The sequence below is a fragment of the Pungitius pungitius genome, chromosome 12 (assembly GCF_949316345.1).
Source record: "Pungitius pungitius chromosome 12, fPunPun2.1, whole genome shotgun sequence".
NCBI classification, from domain to species: domain Eukaryota; kingdom Metazoa; phylum Chordata; class Actinopteri; order Perciformes; family Gasterosteidae; genus Pungitius; species Pungitius pungitius.
In genome coordinates, this window is record NC_084911.1 from 18,885,715 (window position 1) to 18,908,384 (window position 22,670).

The 22,670-nt window shown below is 45.1% G+C and overlaps 1 protein-coding gene across 4 annotated transcripts; it reads left to right on the top strand.

Moving 5' to 3' along the window:
* Positions 1–1,793: 1,793 nt before the first annotated feature.
* LOC119220358 (vesicle-fusing ATPase) lies at positions 1,794–22,474 on the top strand. 4 transcript variants are annotated; one of them, XM_037476303.2, is made up of 22 exons: positions 1,795–1,939; positions 8,106–8,123; positions 11,486–11,571; positions 12,517–12,616; positions 12,713–12,752; positions 12,982–13,148; positions 13,234–13,341; positions 13,675–13,750; positions 14,153–14,308; positions 15,015–15,214; positions 15,318–15,483; positions 15,716–15,790; positions 16,565–16,752; positions 17,182–17,277; positions 17,388–17,544; positions 17,838–17,971; positions 18,064–18,210; positions 18,681–18,815; positions 19,033–19,146; positions 19,250–19,305; positions 19,637–19,695; positions 21,199–22,474. In XM_037476303.2, the coding sequence occupies exons 1-21, from the start codon at positions 1,928–1,930 to the stop codon at positions 19,665–19,667; spliced, it is 2,262 nt and encodes a 753-aa protein (XP_037332200.1). In that variant the 5' UTR covers positions 1,795–1,927; the 3' UTR covers positions 19,668–19,695; positions 21,199–22,474. The 4 variants fall into 4 exon arrangements, with proteins under 4 accessions (XP_037332202.1, XP_062422068.1, XP_037332200.1 ...); XM_037476305.2 differs by lacking the exon at positions 8,106–8,123 and having other exon boundaries at positions 1,794–1,939; XM_037476304.2 differs by lacking the exon at positions 19,637–19,695 and having other exon boundaries at positions 1,799–1,939.
* The last annotated feature ends 196 nt before the right edge of the window (positions 22,475–22,670 follow it).

Here is a 22,670-nt window from a genome sequence, read left to right on the forward strand (position 1 = left end):
CTCAAAGGAACCCTTTTAGCGAGGGATGTTCGAGTTGACTACGCCCCCCCCCCCCCCTTCTGTACAGGCTCTCATCATTGATCAACTCATAGCTATGTGCCATATTTGATCTTACAACACGTACAAGAGAAAAACTTGTGTGTAACATTGGTGTAACATATGAAGCTTATGATAATGATGACGACGTTATTTTGAGTTCTCTTCCTCTTCATTTGTGAATCACGTTGTGCATATAAGAATCTTCGTTGAACAAAAGTCACGGCGGCTAGTGTTACTAGAGTGCTGATGGTGCAGTCTGTTATTATGTGGATGTATGAATACGTATGTGAGAAATAAGAATCATTTGATCAACTGTTACAGGTAATTTATATAAAAACATTTACAAGCATGGAGTCCCTTTTCATTTTCAGGTGATGTGATGTTATAGATGGATTGAGAGACAGTTCTTAGTCTGTCCACACCAACGCAGCACTGAGTAGTTCGAAGGAGCCACGGGAAACTGCAGGTGAGGGTGCTGGGGAGTGGCTGTCATTCAAGGATGATGTGTCATTTTGAGAGTTCTTGAAAGCCCCTATGCGAGATGCACCGAGAGACAACAAAGTTATCCTTATCCTGGATATAATCCTAGCTGTGCTCATATTGTATTACCAGGTGTTGCAAGAAGATGGCAGCATATATGCACTTCAGGAAAAGTTCAAACTACACCAGTCTTACTGTATACATAATCAGAAGTGATGTTCATAAATACGATGATGATTATTTTACATTGTACGCTGAGTATGTATTTCTCTGTTTTTCAGAGAACTCTAGATATCAATATGTACTATGTGAATCATAGTACATATTGGCCTGATAACAACATTGTGGCGTGTACAGCTGAAATCTGTTCAGAAACACGGGATCTAAGATTCTTCAGGCAATTCTCACGGCTGAAACTGGGATTTAAAAATAAATTGTTATAAAATCAAACTTATTGTTTAAAAAAAATATATTAGAAAACAGAACCAGAAAAACACTACAGTTGCTTTTTCATAAATAAGCATAAAGGAACATATACAAATAAATTATTGCATAAAATCTATACACAGTACTAGGTAGATAAGACAATATCTGAAAAGAATATTGGAAATGATAACATTTGAAAATAAGTGAGAAATTAAATAAAGATCCAAATATGTATGACACAAAAGTACACAGTATTACAAAAGTGTCAATAAACAAGGAGAAAAAATGAGGAGTATAATTGTAAGTAAAGCTGATTGCACTGAAGTGTTCACTAGTGCAAACTGGACGGTTTCTCTTCACTGCGGTGCTGTCCGTGGTGCTGGATTTATTTCACGACCCGTGAACTCTTATGCGACAGCACAGAGCCGTGGTGTGAGGAGTCAGTCTCCTCTGTGGGGGGCGCTGTCCGCGGTGCTGAAGCAAAGAACGAGGAGATGTTTATCCACATGAAAGATGTGTTTTTTTCCGTGCAAAATTACGGGTAACACGGTAATAGCAGGTGAAGATAATACAGTGGCCGGATATTTAAAACATTTTAGTTGGAACAAACATGTCGTGGTCTCAGTTATTACAAATTGAAGCAGCCTAAGATGTATTGTAGCTTCCAAAGACGACGACATTTTATCTAATTTTCTGTGAGTCACACTCTAGTCAATTGGCCGCGTGAGTGTTATTCATTTTTTCACTGCAGAGGTTAACGGAGAGACGGATGAATGGGTGAATCCCCCCTCCCCTCCTCTTTCCCGCACACGCAGCCCTCATCGGCTCACGCGAGCTAATCGGAGCGCCTCGGCCAATCAGAGCGAAGTGCGCTGCGGTATAAAGCCATCTGCCGCCGAGCCTTCCCCGTGCACCGTCCCTCCCAGCCGCCGCGCGACTCCACGACCCCCGTCTACATCACTCAACTACCGCAACCGTGAAGATGGCGGCCCGGGTAAGAAAAACACGTATTGATACACTACCTGCTTTATTTATTCAACCAGAAATATGCAACATCCTCGTGTTTCTCTGCCGGGCAACATGGGGGAATAAAATGGCGTACGACGTCGGGAGAGCGTTGTGCCCCAGCAAAGACAAGACGAGTCGTGGCACCTTCCAGGGGACGGAACGCGGGGCTTATTTCACACGCTGCCCCCCGAAACGCGACGGTGTGCCACCAAGAACCATTTCCGCCACATCTGCACGTTAGCTCCAGTGTCGGACCCCCCCCCCCCTCACTGGGAGTATCGCCGATAAAATCCCGAGGTGCCGCTTGCCCTTGAGCCGACGCGGCTGCGTGCAACGGATTCAAAAACGCGCCACGCATCCAAATAAAAGAGCCCGTGGGGACGTTTTATGAGCTCAGAACCACACTGAGTTCAAGTCACCGTGAGTTTGATGCCATTCGGTCCGATGCGGGGACTATGACGTGGAGCGGGTTGTGTTCCACGGGAGGTTGTGTACGCAGTCGTCGTGTACAGGAGAAGCATGACGTCAGGTAGCCGACGACGACCCGTCGTTCTTGCCTCATCCTAAAATGTGGCATCCACTGATTAGTAGAGACAGCAAGGAAGGGGACGGGAGTGTTTATATTCCAGGGGGTGTGGTGGGTGTGTGTGGGGGGGGGGGGGGTCTTCAAAACATCATGAAAGGCATCTGAGCATCAGAGGCTGTGGGGCGAAGTGTTTCAAGGGTTGGGAACGTTAACTCCCTGCGTCTCCAAGCGGACACTTGTTTCCTGTCTTTGTGCTGCGCCACAACAACAAGCAGCTGGCTGCAGCACCTTCAGAATCCTCAATCTCAGGGGTTTGAATAAAAAACGCATTCAACATTGGATGAGGTGAAAACTCTGTGTGGGTTCTTCTAACACAGACTTCATTGTTTCGTCCGTTACGAGGCGTGATGTTACTCTTGTCCGTTTCTTATTCTCCATTATGGAGGTTTGGTATGAAGACCCCTGCCGGCATCACTGTGCAGGCTCGGTACAGAGTCAGGATGCACGGTGCTCGTAGCCGCAGCATTACACAGGGATATTGTTTCATTACGCTCGCGGTCTCGTGGTCATAAATCCTCTCCCTTTGCTATGCTGGTAGATTCAGAACATTGTAGCAGACGGTTCGTTGATATTAGGTCAGGTGGGTGCTTTCCTCCAAAGAGCCCCGATCGTCCTGCGCATACATCCCGCATCAGAGTCGTCGAAATATCTCGACCAACAGCTCGAACTGCCTTTCAACTGGTGTGTTGACAAAAGGAGCAAAGATGCGTAGGAAGCTGGAGGGAAGCGCTGACCCGTTTCCCCTCAGAGGCCAGACAGCATCTTGTTTAACATTCTGACCACTGACCAATTTGTGGATGTGAGAGGCGCAGCTTCCCAGGGTGCTCGGTCAATACCGCTGGGGGTGGGGGGGCGTAGTTCCAGATAAAACTGGAAGGGTGGACTCAGCAGAGTGCAGGTGACCACTGCTGTATCGTGAACCCTAAAAGACGTCCAGAGGCAATCAATATTACACAGAGGAACAATGTAAAACACATGCTCTGACTGTGAACCAATGAATCGATTTGTCTGCCATGTTAAGAGCTCCTTTCATAACGGGGTGTGTGTGTGTGTGTGTGTGTGTGTGTGTGTGTGTGTGTGTGTGTGTGTGAGGAGTTGCGATGTTACATTCCTCTTCTCGGCCGTCCAGCATGAGTCAAAAGTGTCCGCCGGGGTGTTGTTCCACTCTCCCGACTGATGACACACACACACACACACACACGAACCCACCCTTCACCCCCTCTTGCCCAGCAGACCACATAGACCTACTGTTGCTGGGCATAATTCAACCCGTCACAGGGAGTCAGGATTAAACGGAGTGACACAGAGAACGCGCTCACGATCCTCACTTTGACCTCACCGTGCTGGCGAGGGAAGTGAGAAGAAGGACCCTGTGCTGACTGCCCTGTAGGAGGACTCATCGCTGTTGGCTGAATGATTTTCCTCTGGGCTGATTGGCCAATCGAGACAGATGGATCTGTAAACATGATGGTGCTTTTAGGAGCATTTGTTCGATTCAGTGAATACTTACTTAATAAAGTAAAGTATTCAGCGCAGTGTTTAAGACACTCTGCGTGTGGGACAAAAGCTCCGGGGCCTGTGAGTGCACGCGGACGTACAAACTGTTGTTTGTTGTGCGTTATTATGTAATTATTGGTTATTTTGGTTTCCTCACCTGTGTCAAAACACTTTTTATTTTCTCTTTCTCACTGTTTTTCGTGTCCGATACGTACCAGTGGTTATTGTAAAGGGGTGAATTCATATTGGATAATATGTGCCTGTGCTGTGTACAGAATAACAATTTTAATGATCATAGTGCCCATTTGGACACAATAACCCAAAGGCTTGCTGTGTCTATGATGACCCTTTCTTTGAACTAATGGTGGGGGGCTCTGGGTGTAGGGGGCTGGGCGGTGTGAATTCCTCACGTACCGTTCACACCGGTGTTACATCATCACAACAGGCGGCAGAATTAATGCCAAGAGAGGAGCCGTGTCTGTTTGGAGGGTTAATTAAATGATCATTAAAATGAGACAAAATAAACTAATTCACCATATAAAAGTCAACCTTTCTACCCATAACTCAATGGTGAATGAACAACAGTATTTACTCCTTTAGGGGCTTATACTCAGTCAGTAAGACAGTTGGCTGTTTAACACTTAAATCTACGACTTTGTAGTTTTGGCTTTCGTGATGAAAGTGTTCTTTCTCCATTCTTGTTGTTCTGGGTCTGAATCCAGTCAGATTGTGTAGAAGTCTATGAGCCAATTACCCAAATAGCAAACTTGTCTCTCCAAGCCAATTAGGTGGTCAACTTCTGATAGACATTATTCATCCTCCCACACATGGGAGTCAGGTATTACGTTGAAATTCTCTCCACTGCTCAACGCACATTTAGTCTCCCACCCGTGAGCAGGTGTCTGGTGAGCTTCAAGGAAAGCCTCATTGATCTAATAGGGTCACAGTAAGTAGAACTGGAGGGCTTTTACAGTCACGGCAGTAAAAGGACCAGACGCCTACGTGCGTGATGAAACATCCGTCATAGATTCATTAGCTCAAGTGAATGTAAAACTCAGTCCGCACAAAAGCTTTTGAAGCTTCCTTGAAAAAGATTTTGTAGCCTCGAAATGTGTTTTTGTTGGGCAGCAACCAGGATAAATATCTGTCTATTTCAAAGGCTTCAGTGGAGAAAATGTTTATAACTGGGAGACGGGACCAGTCCATGATGTTGCCCCCCCCCCCCCCCCCCCCCCCCCCTGTTTTACAGTTTGTAAACCACATTCTGCGACTGGTTGTGTGCAGGAGTGTGTGAGTGTGAGGGGGAGTAACGGTTAATCCCCGGCTGTCTGGACTCAGGACCTTCCTCGGTGAGCTCTTAGCTGGAGCTATATTTAGAGAGCCAGTCTGCTGCGGGGCGGCCTTCACAACACACCCGCTAACACACACAGTGACACACACACTGTGCTTTTGGGAGGGGGTTCATGGATAGCATTTGGATTCTGTGATTCAAAGTTGGGGAAACAATCGGACATTTAAATATAAAAAACATATTTGGGGGAAATGAAAGCACTATGCGCCCTGAAACCTTCATGGTTTATCACCATCTCTGCCAAGAAATCACTTAGTGTGGTTTATTCTCCGACAGGCAGCTCACTCATTGCATGATGTGCAGGTCTTGAAAAATCCTGGGCTTCCAAGTTGATTTGTTGCGTTTCCCACTGTGGATTTCAATCGGACTTTTAATGATGCTCCCAATCAAACATGTACCAGTGATTGTCGTATTAATTGGTTTAGGCCTTGTGTGTGCTTCTCCCGTAGTGTTTATACACGTGATTGCATAAAAAGCCACAGAGACCAATTAACAGCTTAGCTTGGCTCAAATTAAATTTGGTGGAAGCGAAAGCCTGGCTGCAGTTCTTTCATTGCAGCGACCCATTGGTTGAGGTATTGATTTTTGGAATAAGTGAGGCGAGAGGTAGAGAGGTTTCTGCCCCCCCTCGGCCCCTGGGCCCTGGCTAACCGCTGGTTCATCCAGTGGGCCGGCGTATACCGCCACACGGTTCATTACTGAAAAATGCATAGTTACACATTGCACAGGACATTTCACATCCCACCCCCCCACTCCCCCGCAACCCGACCCCGGATAAGCGCGTGGAGAGGAGATGAGATGAAATGAGAGGAGAAATGGGGAAGAGGCAGATAGCAGTTACACGTAATGCACAAACCACTGGTGTTTTATGGTGTCGTGAACCATTGTTTATTGTAAAATATAAATTGGGTCGGCTTCATCTCAGTGAGAGGCCAAATGTCAGGCCATTAGGGTGGAGCAGATTAGAAATGTGATACAACCACCAGCTCCAGTTCCTTGTTCAGAGATGCCCACCCCCCCCCCCCCCCATAACACAGAAGGATGAATAATTCATTGCAATGGCATGCTTGGAATATTTAGAGCAATGGAGGGGGAGACATGGGGAGTCAGGGTTGATCTGACGCCTCTCTGCATCTGGGGAGGGACACGGAACGATTAGTGATGAGAGAAAAGCGCTGCGCTTTAAAATGTTGAGGCCGCTTGCTGAAAGGAACACATTCAGTGATTGAGATGTGACTCCATTGCACAAAAAGCCCCGTGACAGATGATTTTACATCATTCTTTGGGAACAAAACATTTGCAGCAAAAACAACGACTTTTCTAAGCACACATTACTTGCAATAAAACATAGAAAGACTCAAGAGAAGCTTTGAAAATGAATAAAAGAAACACCCAAATCTAGTGGCAACTCTGAGCCTTTTATTATCTACTGTCAAGAGTGCAGTCAGAGTGCACTTTCTCAAAGGGTGCAAACTTAGAGTTAATGTTAAAAACAGAAGGAAAGGAGAGAAGGTGGAAGAAAGCAGAAGAAAAACCAACGGATGGACGGAACGTAGGAAGGGTCGCAAGGTCAAAAGAACAATGGAGCAGCAATTCAATCAAAATCCACACTTCTAAATTGCTGTGATTGATTGATTGACAGACAGAGCCAAGCTAGTCTAGAGGTCTTCATGTTAAGTCATTTCTGAAATGAATAAGGGTATTTCCCATATTGTCTTGATGTTCATTGAACATATGATTCATACTATGCTTTTTAACCTGACTCAATGAGCTGGGTGGTCTCCACCAAGATTTCACAATATGCCGATGCCAAAGAGTTACAGTATGCTGAAATAAGTCCGTGTTCCTCAGGATGGGGAAGAGCCGTCAGAGGTAGCTCAGAGCCTCCGTGAGGCAAAGACACACCTCCACTTGGAAAATGGAGCAAGAAGCCAAGCAAGGAATTCATGCAGGACAACTGATGTTAACATGACTACATGTTTAGAAAATGTATTTGCTTCTGACACTGTTCCACCCCCTGTGATTTCTGGTGAGTGAGCATGCAGGCTAATGCTAACTGGTCCCGTCTAAAGGCGTCCTGGTAGACTAAACACAAAGCAACGTGAGTGGAGCCAATCACAAATGACCCACGGTCCTCTGTGATCCTCCCCGACTGACTGATTTATGGATTGACTGAAATAAGGAGTTATGGTTCCCATTTCCAGTATGGTCACACTGATGACACATCGCATCTCATCCATTAACAGTTCACCCATCAGAGGAGCTGATTCCTCTCTCTATCATCCACGTCTCCTACCACAATGAGGCAGCTGTCCGTAATGTGGGGAGGAGATGATGGACAGCTCATTGGCACGGCGCTCTGCACAATGGCTCGCATCGTCCCGCCGCTACGAGATTTTTGTAACCTGACAATTTGTAAATTTGGCACGAGGCAAAGAAAAGACTCCAATGGGTTCTATGGTTGGAAAAATAAAGAGGTGGTTTTTGGATTTAAAAAAAAGAAAAAAAAGAACTGCATGCGCTTGTCAACATCCAAGGTGATCTCATGGTGCGATCGGCTTGCATGAAAACATTCACCCCAACGCACCCCGTCTCCATCCACCACTGCCGCGCCCCCCCCCCCCCCCCCCAGACCCAGCTTGCTGCTCTGAGTCCCCCTGCGTCTCAAATACTGTCTTCTGTCCTTCCTCTCTGCTTGCCCATGCTGGTGCCCTCAAGGTCGTAATATTTTTCAAGGTATGTATGGTTACACATTAGTTACTTTTTTCTGAAACAAGTTGTCATCTTGCCCCCCCCCCCCCCCCCCTACTCCTCCCTTCTACCCGCCCCCACTGCAGGGTGGATAGTTGGCTGGCTTTTCAGGATAAATCCAAAGGCACCACGCACATACTGCAGCAACGGGGCCGACGCAATCCAGTGCACGGCCATGTGCCAGATGTCACGTGTCGAGATGCTAACTAATTAGCATCCGTGAACCATGAACACGTAGCCTTTTAAGCATGCATCATGTACATGGCATACCATTAGCCACATTAGCTACCCTGATGCCAACAGGATCCTGAACAAGCGTTGGGGTTGGAAGTGGGAACTGGTTGGAGGTCTCGTAGAGCTCTCTGGTCGCTGTGGTTGTAGTTGGAGCAGTGCTTGTGTCACTATTTAAAAACCCTTAGAGCCTGACTGCTGCTGCATACATTATAAATATGTATGTGATATGTTTTCTAGGTTACCCAGATGTTTTCTGGGGTAGCCTAGATGGGATCGGGTTTATCGTGTATTTATAGTATTTCATGATTGTTTTTGCTCCATCCATGTCGATGCTCGCGGCCCCTTGCGCTCCCCACTCCCTGAAAGCAGCGTTTCACATTACCACAAAACGTTCACAATGAATCACATGTATTTTATGTTCCACAAGGGGATTGTTTTTCATTCCTCAATAAAAGGCTCCTCCTTTTTAACAGAGAATGGGTTTGCTTGACAATGTTAGTGATATTTGCAAATTAATTTCAACGGATTATGTTTGTTTATTCGTTTATTTTACTGAAGACTGACAGTTAGCTCGACAGCTAATTAGGAGCCTTAGTCAGTTTCGCCTACCATTGTATCAGTGGGCGGCCCTACGGCGTTTACCGCTGGTCCCTCTGCTTCAAAGCAGTCACCAAAAAAAGCAAAGTCATTTCAAAGACCTCATTGTTTTGTTCTGTTTATATTCTGGTGGACGTGGCATTCACTTCTCTTCTGTTCAGTTCAGTTCTTCAGTTCAAACTCATTTTAGACGAGGCATATCTTTTAAGATGCTGTTTGCATTAAAGAAATGAGGAAAGAATTGATATTTAGGATGAGTGAGAGGCCCCTCTGAGGCTCTCGACCCACGGCTCCTGCTCCGCTCCACCTCTGTCAGGCTGGACTACGTGGAGCAGGTGATGTTGCCATGGCGCCAGCATTGCAGTGTCTCTACGTCTCTGTTCTCTCATCACCTCGACATCTGCTGTCTTTTCATATTTACTTAGACCTACTAGATTTCTGTCTCCATTTACCAGGAAACCATGTTTTTTTTTAGGGATTATATGTTACTGCAAACCATGAATATGTCGAATGAGCCGTTTTTTCTTTTTCAATTTGAACATTTTTGCCTAAGCGAGTGATGTTATGTAAGGGGCGGTTGTTATTGGAAGCGACGTGTGTATTATGCTGCATGCGGTGTGATAAGGTCCACTAAGGGAGGATGGTGTGCCGTGTGGGCCCAACAAACCCAGCACTTTCACCCAGGACACTGCTGTTTGATTTTTGGTTACTTTTACATGTTATCGATGAATGATGAGATTGATCTGCCATCAACAGGTGGTTAAAAAGTACTGATGGAGAAACGAGACTACTTTGCCTGGCTTTGTACATCAGGTGGCTGTGAAAAGAAGAGCTGGCTGTGCACTTTGTTACCAGTGTTGTACTCAACATCACTGTCATTATTTGTCTATTTGTACTTGTGGCAACGAATCCTCAGACATTACGTTCGGATTCTGCAGAAATCCACCATTTGGCAAATGATTGGTTGCTGACCAGATTTTGCATGTAATCGGGATCTGGAATTCCTCCGATAAAGCGGTTTTGGATGTCTATCCATGGCTTAGTTCCTAATGAGGAGACCTCACTGCTTTTCTGTGCTATTTTGGTGCAGAGGGTGGCGCTTTGATAGCTGCAGAATCCTCTGCCTAAGATGGATGTTTGTTTACATGCAGCTCGCCCGTCACCAATGCGTAAAAACAATGTGACAATGCATAGTGATGAAGGCACAGAGAATTATCACATCAATCTGCAGTTCTCCCCCAGATTACCTCAGCGTTTCAGCTCAATGTTTATCTCTGCGGATGTTTTCTTTTATTCTTTTTTGTGCTTTTTTGGGGGGGGAAATGCTACCGTGTGCTAGCTGCTCGTTAAACAGCAGACAGACACAGTTACCTGCTATTAAGAGTTTGGGGTAAACCACTAAAAATGTACAATACACAAAGTAATTCTTTGCCACACCCAAATGACCTAAAACAGCAACATACCTCTGGACACAAAAACGTTTCCCTTGTTCATTAGATCATTGTTAATGATCATTATTTTTCTTTGTGTGTGTCGGGGTTCGGGTATTCAAGCCTGTGATGAACCGGTAAAGCCCGATTTTATTGTCTCATCCTGTGACTCCTTAATGCAGTTACCATGGTAACCACTTGCGGCGATGCGTATTGGAATGCTGGACCTTGCGGCAGATTCTTCCTCACCTTTATGCTCCTGAGGTTGTACTGCAGAGGCTGCTTCATTCACAGGAAAAGCATCCTGTCCCACAGTACTCCTAAAGTACTACAAAGTACTAGAGACTCCTGAAAGATACACGCTCAAAGGCTCATGTCAGAATGAAAGGTTAATCGATGGGCTCCTAGTTCAAGTCGCATTACATGACCCGCAATCATATTACATGGAAGGCAATCTCCCCCCCCCTCCCGCCTCCACATAGACATGCCACTGATTTCTCACTTGTCTATTTATAGGATGGAGATTTAAATTTCATCACCATTCCTGCAGTACTCTTTCTTTCATTCATCTTGCTTAATACTGTACATCCTCTACAGTGGTGGAAGAAATATTTGCATCGTTTATTGCAAAATACTAATACATTCATCTTAAATTACTCAAGTAAAAGTTTCTGTGAATGAATTCTAATCTTGTTCTTGTAAATGTTGTTCTCACAACCTGTCGGGCCAAATTATAGTTATCTTGGGCCGCTTTGCATATTTTATTCTCTCTTTTTTCCAAGTGATTGGAAGCGGCCTTGTGTGTTGTCTCTGCTCGGACTTTGGTACCGGACACGGTTTCAGTGTTTGCATGGCAAGAGAAGTGCTGACTCTGCAAACAGAGAGAAGGAAAAGGGATGGTGAATCTCTCTGTAATGTTTGTGGTGATTCAGCAGGTTTAGCGAACTATTGTACTGAATTAGTTTGTGCCTTCAGTTTCCTTTTTCAAAGGGTGGGTTTTACCAATATCTCATAAACATCTGTTGCATTTCTCCTCCTCCCTCCTCCTCCTCCTCCTCTTCCTCTTCCTCCCCTTCTCTTACGCAGACTATGCAAGCGGCGCGATGCCCTACCGACGAGCTGTCGCTGACTAATTGTGCCGTGGTGAACGAGAAGGATCTGCAGTCAGGACAGTGAGTAATCGTTGTGGCCTCTGAGGCATCTCCCCAAGTATTCACTCCTCCATCCACCCACCACATTGCCCAGAAGGTCACTAATCAGACATGAGGCTGCAGGAGTTACAGCGTTTGAGCATCAAGATGATTATTTTTTTTATTGTAATAACGACAACTAAAGAAAAAAGACACCAATCGTGATGACAAAACAGGTCCTTGAAGCTGACTTACAATATATCAGTGAATTAAGATTTATTTTAATGCAGAAGCACATGAACGCATCAGGGCCAAGGATGATAAGGAAGCTCATTCACAGTACCTCAAGCACCAGAACCATAACAAAGACTTGTTTATTTGGGGGTCGGTAGACATGCCAGCAGAATGTCCCCTTTAACAAACTATATTATGAGCCTTGTGACAGGGCCTTATGTAAGAGGAAAGCAGTGGTTTCCTAGCAACCATGGAAAAACCATCGCAACTTGTTAATAGTGCCTCTGGGAAATAAGATCATTAAATAGAGCTGCGTACACACTGATATGTTGTGTCTTGGTGTTTTTATTTTCTCCACTCAAGAGATGGGACTCAAACCGCTGTTAAATGATCAGTGGTTTGCTATGAATAAATTAAAGCTGCGCTAACCAATGTTTTTATGTAATGTGAAAAGAGAGTTTTGACAAACTCACAGAATATTGCCATCCCGAGGAATGTGATCCCTTCTCTAGTTTGGACATTTCCCATGTTTTTTGGGGGAATAAAGCTCCTTTCTCAGACACGACGTTAGCAACAAGCCTCGGAATGTAGTGGAGCAGCGACTAAAGAACATCAAATAGTGAAAGGTCCAATAAGAGATATTATTTTTAATATCATGAAGCAGTGTCGCATCGCAAATGGTAGTTACATCAGTGACAGAACTGAGGAAGCCCCAAAGAAACAAGCGTGTAATAACCGGTGTTGCCTCTGCAGACACGTGACGGTGAAAACCACACCCAACCACAAGTTTGTGTTCACCGTGAAGACTCACCACACCGTGCCCCCTGGAAGCATCGCCTTCAGCCTGCCACAGGTACACACACACACACACACACACACACACACACTATGCTCCTTAGCCTAAAGGTTGTGGCCTCCCCTCATCTCTCTGTTTTCGTCTCTCTCGTAGAGGAAATGGGCCGGCCTCTCCATCGGCCAGGAAGTGGAAGGTATGGCGTTTGATTGCTGCCCAACAGACTCCCAATAGCTCTTTTGCCATAATTGACATTAGCTTTGACATTAGTGAGTCTCTCCCTGACGACCTGACATCGTGGTCTGACGTGCTGACATTTGCATCACATCAGCCAAAGAGTCAACCTCCTACTCTATTTAGTTGTATGTCTAGACTACACCTTTATGTTCTATTTATTTACATCTTCTATGCATCTGTCCCCTCAGTGGCCAACTACAACTTTGACAAGTCCAAGCAGTGCATTGGCGCCATGACAATCGAAATTGACTTCCTGCAGAAGAAGAGCACTGACTCCTCCCCCTACGACTCGGACAAGATGGCCGCCGAGTTTATCCAGCAGTTCAACAACCAGGGCTTCTCTGTTACCCAGCAGGTCGACATCCACAAACCCACAAGGTGTCTTCTGTTCTAACGTCTTCTACACACATTTTTATCATCCTCCTTTCTCCGCTTCTCAGCTTGTGTTCACCTTCTGCGACAAGCTGTTTGGCTTGATGGTCAAAGACATCGAGGCCATGGACGCCAGCATCCTCAGAGGAGAACCAGCTTCTGGAAAGAAACAGAAGGTATCCGACCAGCATGCCGGACCCGGGCTTTATTTGATATGAGATGTGTCCTCAAAAGATCAAAGTGTTTCCATTCACAAGCCCCTTTGAAAGAAGGCGTTTGGCCCCATGCTGTCGATAAAGTGGGTTTGGTATTAGTATTATATATAATCAATATATTCAGAATCCATAGAAATAAAATATATATGATGCGGAAAATTCCCCAGAATAGATGAATCATGTGATGCTGATGATCAGAGCTAGCTTGTGGCTAAATGAAGGAGCGCTAATGCATACGGCCTTTGTGTGAATATCCGAACGGAGAGCGAGTGTAACGCTGTTTTGTCCTGACAGATCGACATTGGACTGATGGTAGGAAACAGCCAGGTGATCTTTGAGAAGGCCGAGAGTTCATCCCTCACACTAGTTGGTAAGATCCTTAGTTTACCCAAATGTGATTGAGCTCAGAGAAGGACTATAGATCACCAAACTAAGGGAGGGAACTATTGTTTCTCATTCCCGAGAGGAAGTTTTCAATATATATTTCGATGCTATTAATGACAAATGGTAAACCCAGAGGGCTGCATGCAACAGTCTCTCTTATCCACAGGATGGCAGTAAGAACTCTACAGTATTCTCTCACTGATGCCTCGTCTTCCACAATGTCAGTTGAGGAACAAGCAAAGAAACATGGACTTTAATGTTATTATATTATATATGGAGCTACAGAACTCCCCTGTTCCTTCCTGAAATCCTCACAGAGTCACTCGCTTCACAAACGCACAGCTGTATTGAGTCGCTTGTCAGGTCGTCCCCTTACGTCTCCTAACAGGGAAGGCAAAGACCAAGGAAGCACGACAGACAATCATCAACCCGGAGTGGAACTTTGAGAAGATGGGAATCGGAGGTCTGGACAGGGAATTCTCCGACATTTTCCGCAGAGCCTTTGCTTCCCGAGTCTTCCCTCCAGACATCGTGGAGCAGATGGGTGAGAAAGCCTCTCTTTCTTCACCCTGGTTGACTGGCCCGAGTGCCATAACGACATTCTGATGACTGATTTGCTGATTTGATTTGCCGCTAACTTCACGTTCACAAGGGACTGCATAAAGAAAATTATAAAAGAAAGTATCCAAAACGTAGGGAAGTTCTTGGATTTCAAAAAGACATCGCTGTGAATTGGATCCATTCAGTATGTGGTGAATTTACAACTGAAGTGTTATATACTTTTATTTGATGATTTTTTTCATTGGGAATCGAAAACTCAGGGAATATTTACGTTTTGTCTTCACTACATTCTCTCTCTACAAAACGTTTTTATGTACATCTTAATACCACCCCCCCTTTTAGGTTTATTTATTTTATCTATCATGGTCCCAATTGGCCGTCATGCCGTATTATTACCGTTTTATAATAAAATAATATGTATTCATTTATTTATTTATTTATTTTTTCATTTGGTTTGCATCACCAAGCTCTGTTTCTATACTTCACATTTCCAGCAGTAGCAACATCTCATATACAGTAATTCGATGGAAGAAAGCGGGTCAGCACCAGCAGAGACACACACTCACACAGTAACATACGATTCCTTGGTTTTCTCATTCATTTCATCCGTCTGTATCCCCTTCTCTCCTGACTCTTTCCCCTGGCTTTTTTGATTCTTTTCCACTGTAAATGGTTCTCCTCCCTCCCAGGGTGTAAGCACGTGAAGGGCATCATGCTGTTTGGGCCTCCTGGCTGCGGTAAAACACTGATGGCGAGGCAGATCGGCAAGATGCTCAACGCCCGCGAGCCCAAGGTCGTCAACGGCCCCGAGATCCTCAACAAGTACGTCGGAGAGTCTGAGGCCAACATCCGCAAGCTGTTCGCTGACGCAGAGGACGAGCAGAAGAGGGTGAGGGCAGATCCTCAACGTGCTCCTTTTGCACAAGTGTTCAAGTCCAAAAAGACACAAACTAATCAATTTCAAAATTCACCGCCCCCCCCCCCCCCCCCAGCTGGGAGCCAACAGCGGCCTCCACATCATCATCTTCGATGAGCTGGATGCCATCTGCAAGCAGAGGGGCACGGGCGCCAGCAGCACGGGCGTGCACGACACCGTGGTCAACCAGCTGCTGTCCAAGATCGACGGCGTGGAGCAACTCAACAACATCCTGGTCATCGGTCAGTAGCGTCGGAGGGGAACCGGTCCGCCCACATTTCGTCACCCTCGCCCAGGTGTGCGACACATTCTGGGTGTTGGATCAGAGCACGTCATGCATGCGGGACTCTGCAGCTTGGATGCAGCGAGTTAACGGGAAAACATGCGCATCTGCGATTCATTTCATACAGTAAATGCCAGACAGCATCACCCTCACCCGTCAGCCTCCTCTGACGTACCCTCTTTCACCCCCAGGTATGACCAACAGGCCCGACCTGATAGACGATGCCCTGATGAGGCCCGGCAGATTTGAGGTCAAGATGGAAATTAGTAAGTGTTCAGGACCCCTCCTCTTCCTTCCTCTCTTGGTGTGATCTGTCCCATTCCTTCCACAAACCACTCGGCTCGACACAAAAGCTATGACCCTTTCCCTCGGCACATTCCCAGTTGGCTTAATGCTGATTGATGATGAGGTAGCTGTGTTTTAGCACCATGGGTGCTGGAACCCTGGAAGGAGTCAGCGTTTGTGCACTTCTGATGGTCTCCAAGTCAATGGGTTTCTCAGATAGATGCCAGCAATGAAGTTTAATAGATGACAATATAAAATGCATCATACCTCGAAGCGTGAAAAATACCAAGCCGTTAAATGACAGCCTAAATACTGTCAATAGTAAACACTATGGTTCTGTCCACTTGCCGTCATGTGTGGGGTTCATTTTTATGGGGATTATCCCGTCAGTGTAATAACCTTGTGTTTACTACAGAGCTCATTTTTGGTGATAATTTATTTAAAAAATGGAAAAATCCCACTGGCTTTTTGTCAACGAACCAGTGTGCTTTTATGGTTGCTCTGCAAACATATTGCATCACCCCCAGCATGCTAATTAAGCAGGATGCACTCGAACGGCGTATCATTTTAAGGTCATTTTACTCATTTGACCTTTAGGATGTTCACTGCCTCCTCTGCTCTTCCCCATCCATCCTCCCTCCTCAACTCTACCCCATCCATCCTCCCTCCTCAACTCTACCCCATCCCTCTCTCATGACCTCCTCTCCTTTCCACTCCGCCGCTCCTCCTCCTCCTCCTCCTCCTCTCCCCCCCAGGTCTGCCCGATGAAAAGGGGCGTGTCCAGATCCTGACCATCCACACCAACAAGATGCGAGGCTTCAATCTGCTCGCCCCCGATGTCGACATTAAGGAACTGGCCGCCGAAACCAAGAACTACAGCGGCGCGGAGCTGGAGGGGCTGGTCAGGGCCGCTCAGTCCACGGCCATGAACCGACACATCAAGGTCATCTTAACGTTCCAATGCTCAAACCTCAAAGCATTAGGGTTCGCTTTTACATTGAGTTTTGTGTCTACAGTAAAATGACTGAATTTTTGGTAACATTTTACTAACTGTATACGTCACACAAAGCATGATTGGAACCGGGCTGGTAAATACATGAAACATTTAAACATATTAACACCATACCAAAAAGCAAAACAATAAGAGGGAATAAAGTGTTGAAAAATATCTTTATGACTTCCTGACTTTGGGTATAGGCATTTGAAAAAAAATACCTCAAATCAGGGACTACTTAATTGTTCTTTACGAGCTTTTCACGTAGTTTTATGACGTGACATAACACCAAGTAAAACAAACTTAAATGTAAAAAAACGTGGAGGTCCCTTTCAAATCTTACACACTGTTTGGATGCAACTGTATGCTCTTCTTCAGGCCACCTCTACAGTGGAAGTGGACATGGAGAAGGCCGAGAAGCTGCAGGTCACCAGAAGTGACTTCATGGGATCCCTCAACAACGACATCAAACCTGTACGTACCAGGTCGTTTTACAGCTCATGTCCCTGGCTGCAGAACACGGTTTATTCCTGTAAAATGTAAAGGCAGAAAACGGCCCCTGACACGTTATGCTTTCCATCCAGGCGTTCGGTACGAACCAGGAGGACTACTCCAACTACATCATGAACGGCATCATCAAATGGGGCGACCCCGTCACTCACGTCCTGGATGATGGAATGCTGCTGGTTCAGCAGACCAAGAACAGCGACCGCACCCCCCTGGTGGCTGTGCTACTGGAGGGTGAGAAGAACGAACACACACAGAAAAACAGACACTTTAATGCCTATTGTTCCAATTAAAGATCAATTTGCTTTGCTGTTGATACAGTTCAACTTTGCCCATTTTAATTGGTGTTCTAGTGTATTTCCAGCCAACGCATTTCCGTTATTTGTGGCTACAGAGACCTCTGTTATTACTGTTTTAGATATTATGGTAAACGAGGACTCACACAACATTTGATTGCACCCACTGCGTCGCTACACAAACAGAGACAGTAAATTGTACCCCCCCCTTCCTCTCACGACACACCCCAGGCCCACCCCACAGCGGAAAGACGGCCTTGGCAGCTCAGATCGCAGAGGACTCGGAGTTCCCCTTCATTAAGATCTGTTCTCCGGACAAGATGATCGGACACTCAGAGATCTCCAAGTGCCAGGCGATCAAAAAGGTCAGTGATGCTTTAACCCCCCCCCAGCGTATAGAGCCCTTCTCCTGCCTGTCTCTCCTCACTCCCTTGTCCCTCCCTCCCTGCTGTTTCAGGTCTTCGACGACGCTTACAAGTCACAGCTCAGCTGCGTGGTGGTGGATGACATTGAGCGTCTGCTGGACTACGTCCCCATCGGGCCTCGCTTCTCCAACCTCGTGCTTCAGGCTCTGCTGGTGCTGCTGAAGAAGGCTCCGCCAAAGGTCAGAGTTCATCTGGGAGCTAAAAAAACGCGCTGTTACCATCGCTATGGGCGCCTCATTCAGCAGGGAAGAAATGAGAAATCGACACATTCGTCTCAACTTAACGTGTCGGGAATTGGTGATATCAAATGTATCCGGCCATTGAAATCTTTCTTTTTATTTCACTTAGCAGTTTTTAAAAATATATATATATATATATATATATTGGGGGGACAGAAAAGGGACACATGATATACCAATAACTAGCTTTGTATATTAATTCCAAACAACAAAGGTACGATCCACTTGGTTGCCTTCAATGGTCCATTCTACTGACTAAACAAATATTTAGATTTTTACGGAGCCCTAGATGTAAGGTGCTCATGGTCCTCTTAGAAGGATCCAACTATAACTGGGATGAATCCGCCGAAATGTAAATCTACGCCTGTGGGTTTAGTTATAAACAAAGTGTTGACTCCCCCCCCCCGCAGGGCCGGAAGCTGCTCATTATCGGCACCACCAGCAGGAAGGACGTGTTGCAGGAGATGGAGATGTTGGATGCCTTCAGCACCACCATCCACGTCCCCAACATCTCCACCGGGGAGCAGCTCGTCGACTCTCTAGAGGTACTAACGCAGATGTGCACAATCGTTGCACTTTATCACTTTACGCATTCACATTCATGAGCACACAGCCTCACAAAAAATACTTTCACTCATGGTACTGAAAGAATATAATTGTCGTGAGCATAATTAAAAAAAGCTTGTTTTCCCCGGTAGATCCGTCTTTATTTTGCTTCTGAAGGTAGTGTTGAAGATCTCTGCCCCTCTGTTGTCTCCGTAGCTGCTGGGCGGCTTCACAGATAAAGAGCGAGCCAGCATCGCACACCAGCTCAAAGGGAAGCGAGTGTGGATCGGCATCAAGAAGCTCCTCGTGCTCATCGAGATGTCTCTGCAGGTAGAGGACACCCACCCAAGCGGTGAGGCTGCGATGGGCCCATGGTTGTGTCCTTCCGGGTCTTCAGTCCTTCTCTCTTTCTGCTCTATTTGACCGTCTCTAGATGCCAGCGGATTACAGAGTGACCAAGTTCCTGTCCCTGCTCAGAGACGAGGGCGCGTGAGTACCACTGCTCCGAGACCTTCACTTTCGTTGCTACCAACCGCTCCCACCATTTTGAAACCTTTTATTTTCTCTTCACCTGCATCCATTATTATGTTTCTCCTTGTATCGACCTGTCAGCTTGTTCTCTTTAGACTATTATATATATATTCTATAAACAGAATGCACTTTGATCATGGCGTAGTAATGCCACACGTAGGGACAGATGTTAATGAAGAAAATACATCATGTATTTCCACACTGTACACAGAGAAGTACAAACACGGCAGAAAAGGCCAAACATTTAATCACCCGCTGACCTTAACAGCTTCATTTTTGCAATCACCAGGTTGAACGAAGGCGATCAAATCCGAATTTAAAGCTGTTGGTCTCTCTGGCTGTGCACCGGTAAGGCCGTCAGCAATGAGACCAGTGCCTGAAGATCAGGAGCACAAACCCGTAGCTTGTCACTTTGCTGTTAGATTAGAATTGACTTTGTTTAGCCGTAACGTTATATTTCTGCTTTCTATTTCTATTTGATTTTGTTCAGCTAATAAATTGGCTGAAAATGTTTGCATTGCTCTGATCACTTTTTAACTTAAATAATACAGCTATAACATACTGTATAAACTCTGCAGTATCTTTGATAATATTGTAATAAATGGTAAGAGAGAAGAATTAGCAAATAAACTAGTAGTAACGTTAGTATTAGTTACAAAGCAATATCAATGTAACGTTTCGTTAGCTTCCATTAGCTATTAGCCATAACAGCTACTGGTCTAATCAGACAGAGGTTTTGATGCCTTGGTAGTGTGTTTTTAATCGAGGTGCTCTGGCTTGTATTTAACTAGCTCTTAGCCCCATGTTTCTGTCATTAGCAAAATAGATTCCTACCCTTTATGTTGCCTATAACTGCCCTTTCAGCTGACATTATCATTCATTACATGTTGAATTTGTATAATATGCCATTGAAAATGCCATGCAGTCATTGCATTTTTACTCCCCCTTCATCGTAAATTCACTGAAATAAGGATGAAAAGCTCCACTCATTCATTTCAGAGTGATTCATTCGAGTATTAAGCATCTTGTTGCATATATTAGCTTTTATATTGTGAATATAACTTTTTTCCTGTTATGTTAATGTTTTCGAGAGTCGCTTTGACCAGCTCTTCAGAAGCCTTCTCTTTAAGCCCATTAAATGTTTACATAATATAGATTAATGCAGAACTAAATGAATAACACATAGAGCAAATGTTATGATCTAGAGATTTGTTCTTATTAACTATTTAAATGCAGTAACTCCCAGGTGTAACTGTGTCACCTAATGTCTGAAATATCGTAACCATGAGCTTTATCTCATCTCCTAGTTATTTTACTTACAAATTTGTCATTATCACTACATTAATTATAATTTTTAAAAATGTGTACCCGTGGAGCATCTTAATCATGAATGCAATGTTATCCCTGAAATGTATAAGAAATTATACCAACATGGTAACTCAATGCAAATGAACCAATTTCCAATTAATACAGTGTTATTCCATCCTGTCAAATTTGTAATCACCGGAGTAGCCGTTGCACCCTGAACTATCCGCATGGGAGCACGACGGCCGCCCCTCCGCACACAGAATGAGGAGTGCATTCATCTCCAAAGGTCAACGAGAGACGCTGTTATATTCTGGCTCTCTTCTTGTTTTATAGCGAGTTAAATCCTGCTCGTCGTATTTTAATTTGCACAAGACACCACCCCGCATTGTGCTGGTGTTGCGTAAGTACACTGGAATCTATGGAGGGTTGCTAAAGAGCAGTCCTCTGGTACAGGGTCTCTATTTGGGGTGGGGGGGGGGGGGGGGGGCGAACACAACCCACAGGAAACTGAACCAACGGTCTTCTGCTTTTTCCTCTTTCTAGTGACCGCACCTTCTACGAGTAGACAAAGAAACATCTCTTCACTAAGGAGCCGTGCATAGGACAGGACGAGGAAGAGGAGGAGGAGGACGAGGAAGAGGCCGTCCTGTTCTCCGTTCGACCTCCTGTCCGTCACATCGGTTCAAATACACACACCCGGTCCAAGAGGGGGACACACGAGTCCTCCTCGTCTCAGCATGTTTCCGTAGGCAGTACCTCCGTATCACCACCTATCAGCTTTACTTATTGACACACCACAGCAAACCAACGAAGGTCCTACTGTTAAAAATCTGTTATCTGTAAAGAAACTGGAATAGATGATTGTAAGAAAATTTAAAAAGTGCTGTTTTGTGCATTGTGCGGAAAAATGATAACAAAAAAAGCCATGTATGTTTTCAGCTGTAGTATTTGTTGTATTTGTTGCATATTGACCGTGATGCTAAATATAGTACGACGTGTATCCTTACAACACACAAGCAGAAACAACAGCACAACGGACACTAATCCCAGAGGCATTGGAATATTTAAGATTAAATCTATGAGAGGCTTTTAGTGAATACGTAGTGGCTGTAAAAAAAAAAGAAAGAAGAAGCTGATCCATGTGTAAATGTAAGCCCCCCAACTCTGCAGTATGTAACTCGTTCATGTTCTGTACATAGTATATATAGACAAAAGGATTTAAACGATATATCACAGCGTTTCTTCTTCCTCATTCTTCAAGAGATGTTGACTTAACACGGTTGCTGTAATAGTGAAGGTAAATGTTGGAATGTGGGCCGGTCCGTCAGTGTTGTGCGCGGTTCAGGTTCGGTCTGACTCGAGTGTAGCCAACAACACCCTCAGTGTTAAAGATGTAAACAGAAACACTCTGCACTCAATACAAAACATACAGAAACCCTTTAGTACTTATCTCGGCAGTTGTTGGTGGGAACCCGGGCTTTGTTCCCACTGGTGTGCATGTGTTAGGGAAACCAAGCGCTGCATGCGTCCAGTCCGTTGGAGCGCCCGGTGTGTGTGCGTGAGTGTGCGGTGGCAGAACGTGCTTTTCAACGTGCACGTGTGTGTGTGTTTGTACATTTGATTCTAGGTTTTAGACAGTCGCTGGTTTATTTGTGGATTTTTTTCTCATGTCATGTGTTTGGTGCTTACCGTCCAAAGTTCTTGTTTTGTTCTGACCATTGATGATATGAGTGTGTGTGTGTGTGAGTGTGTGAATATATATCAACATGCAGATGTATTATTGCAATAAAAAGCACAGATGACAGGAAAAAGAAACTTACAGCTGCTGGCCTGGAGTCATTGATTTGTTTGTTGATGGTTTAATATGTCGATGGAAGGTTGAAAATATAGTTGATTTTCAGTTTTGAAAAGTAACGTAGGAGCACTGACTTTAGTACATTTTTAAAAAATCATCTGACATCTGTAATTACTGGTGGCTCGCATGCTCAGGTTTTACAAGCACAGAACACAATCAG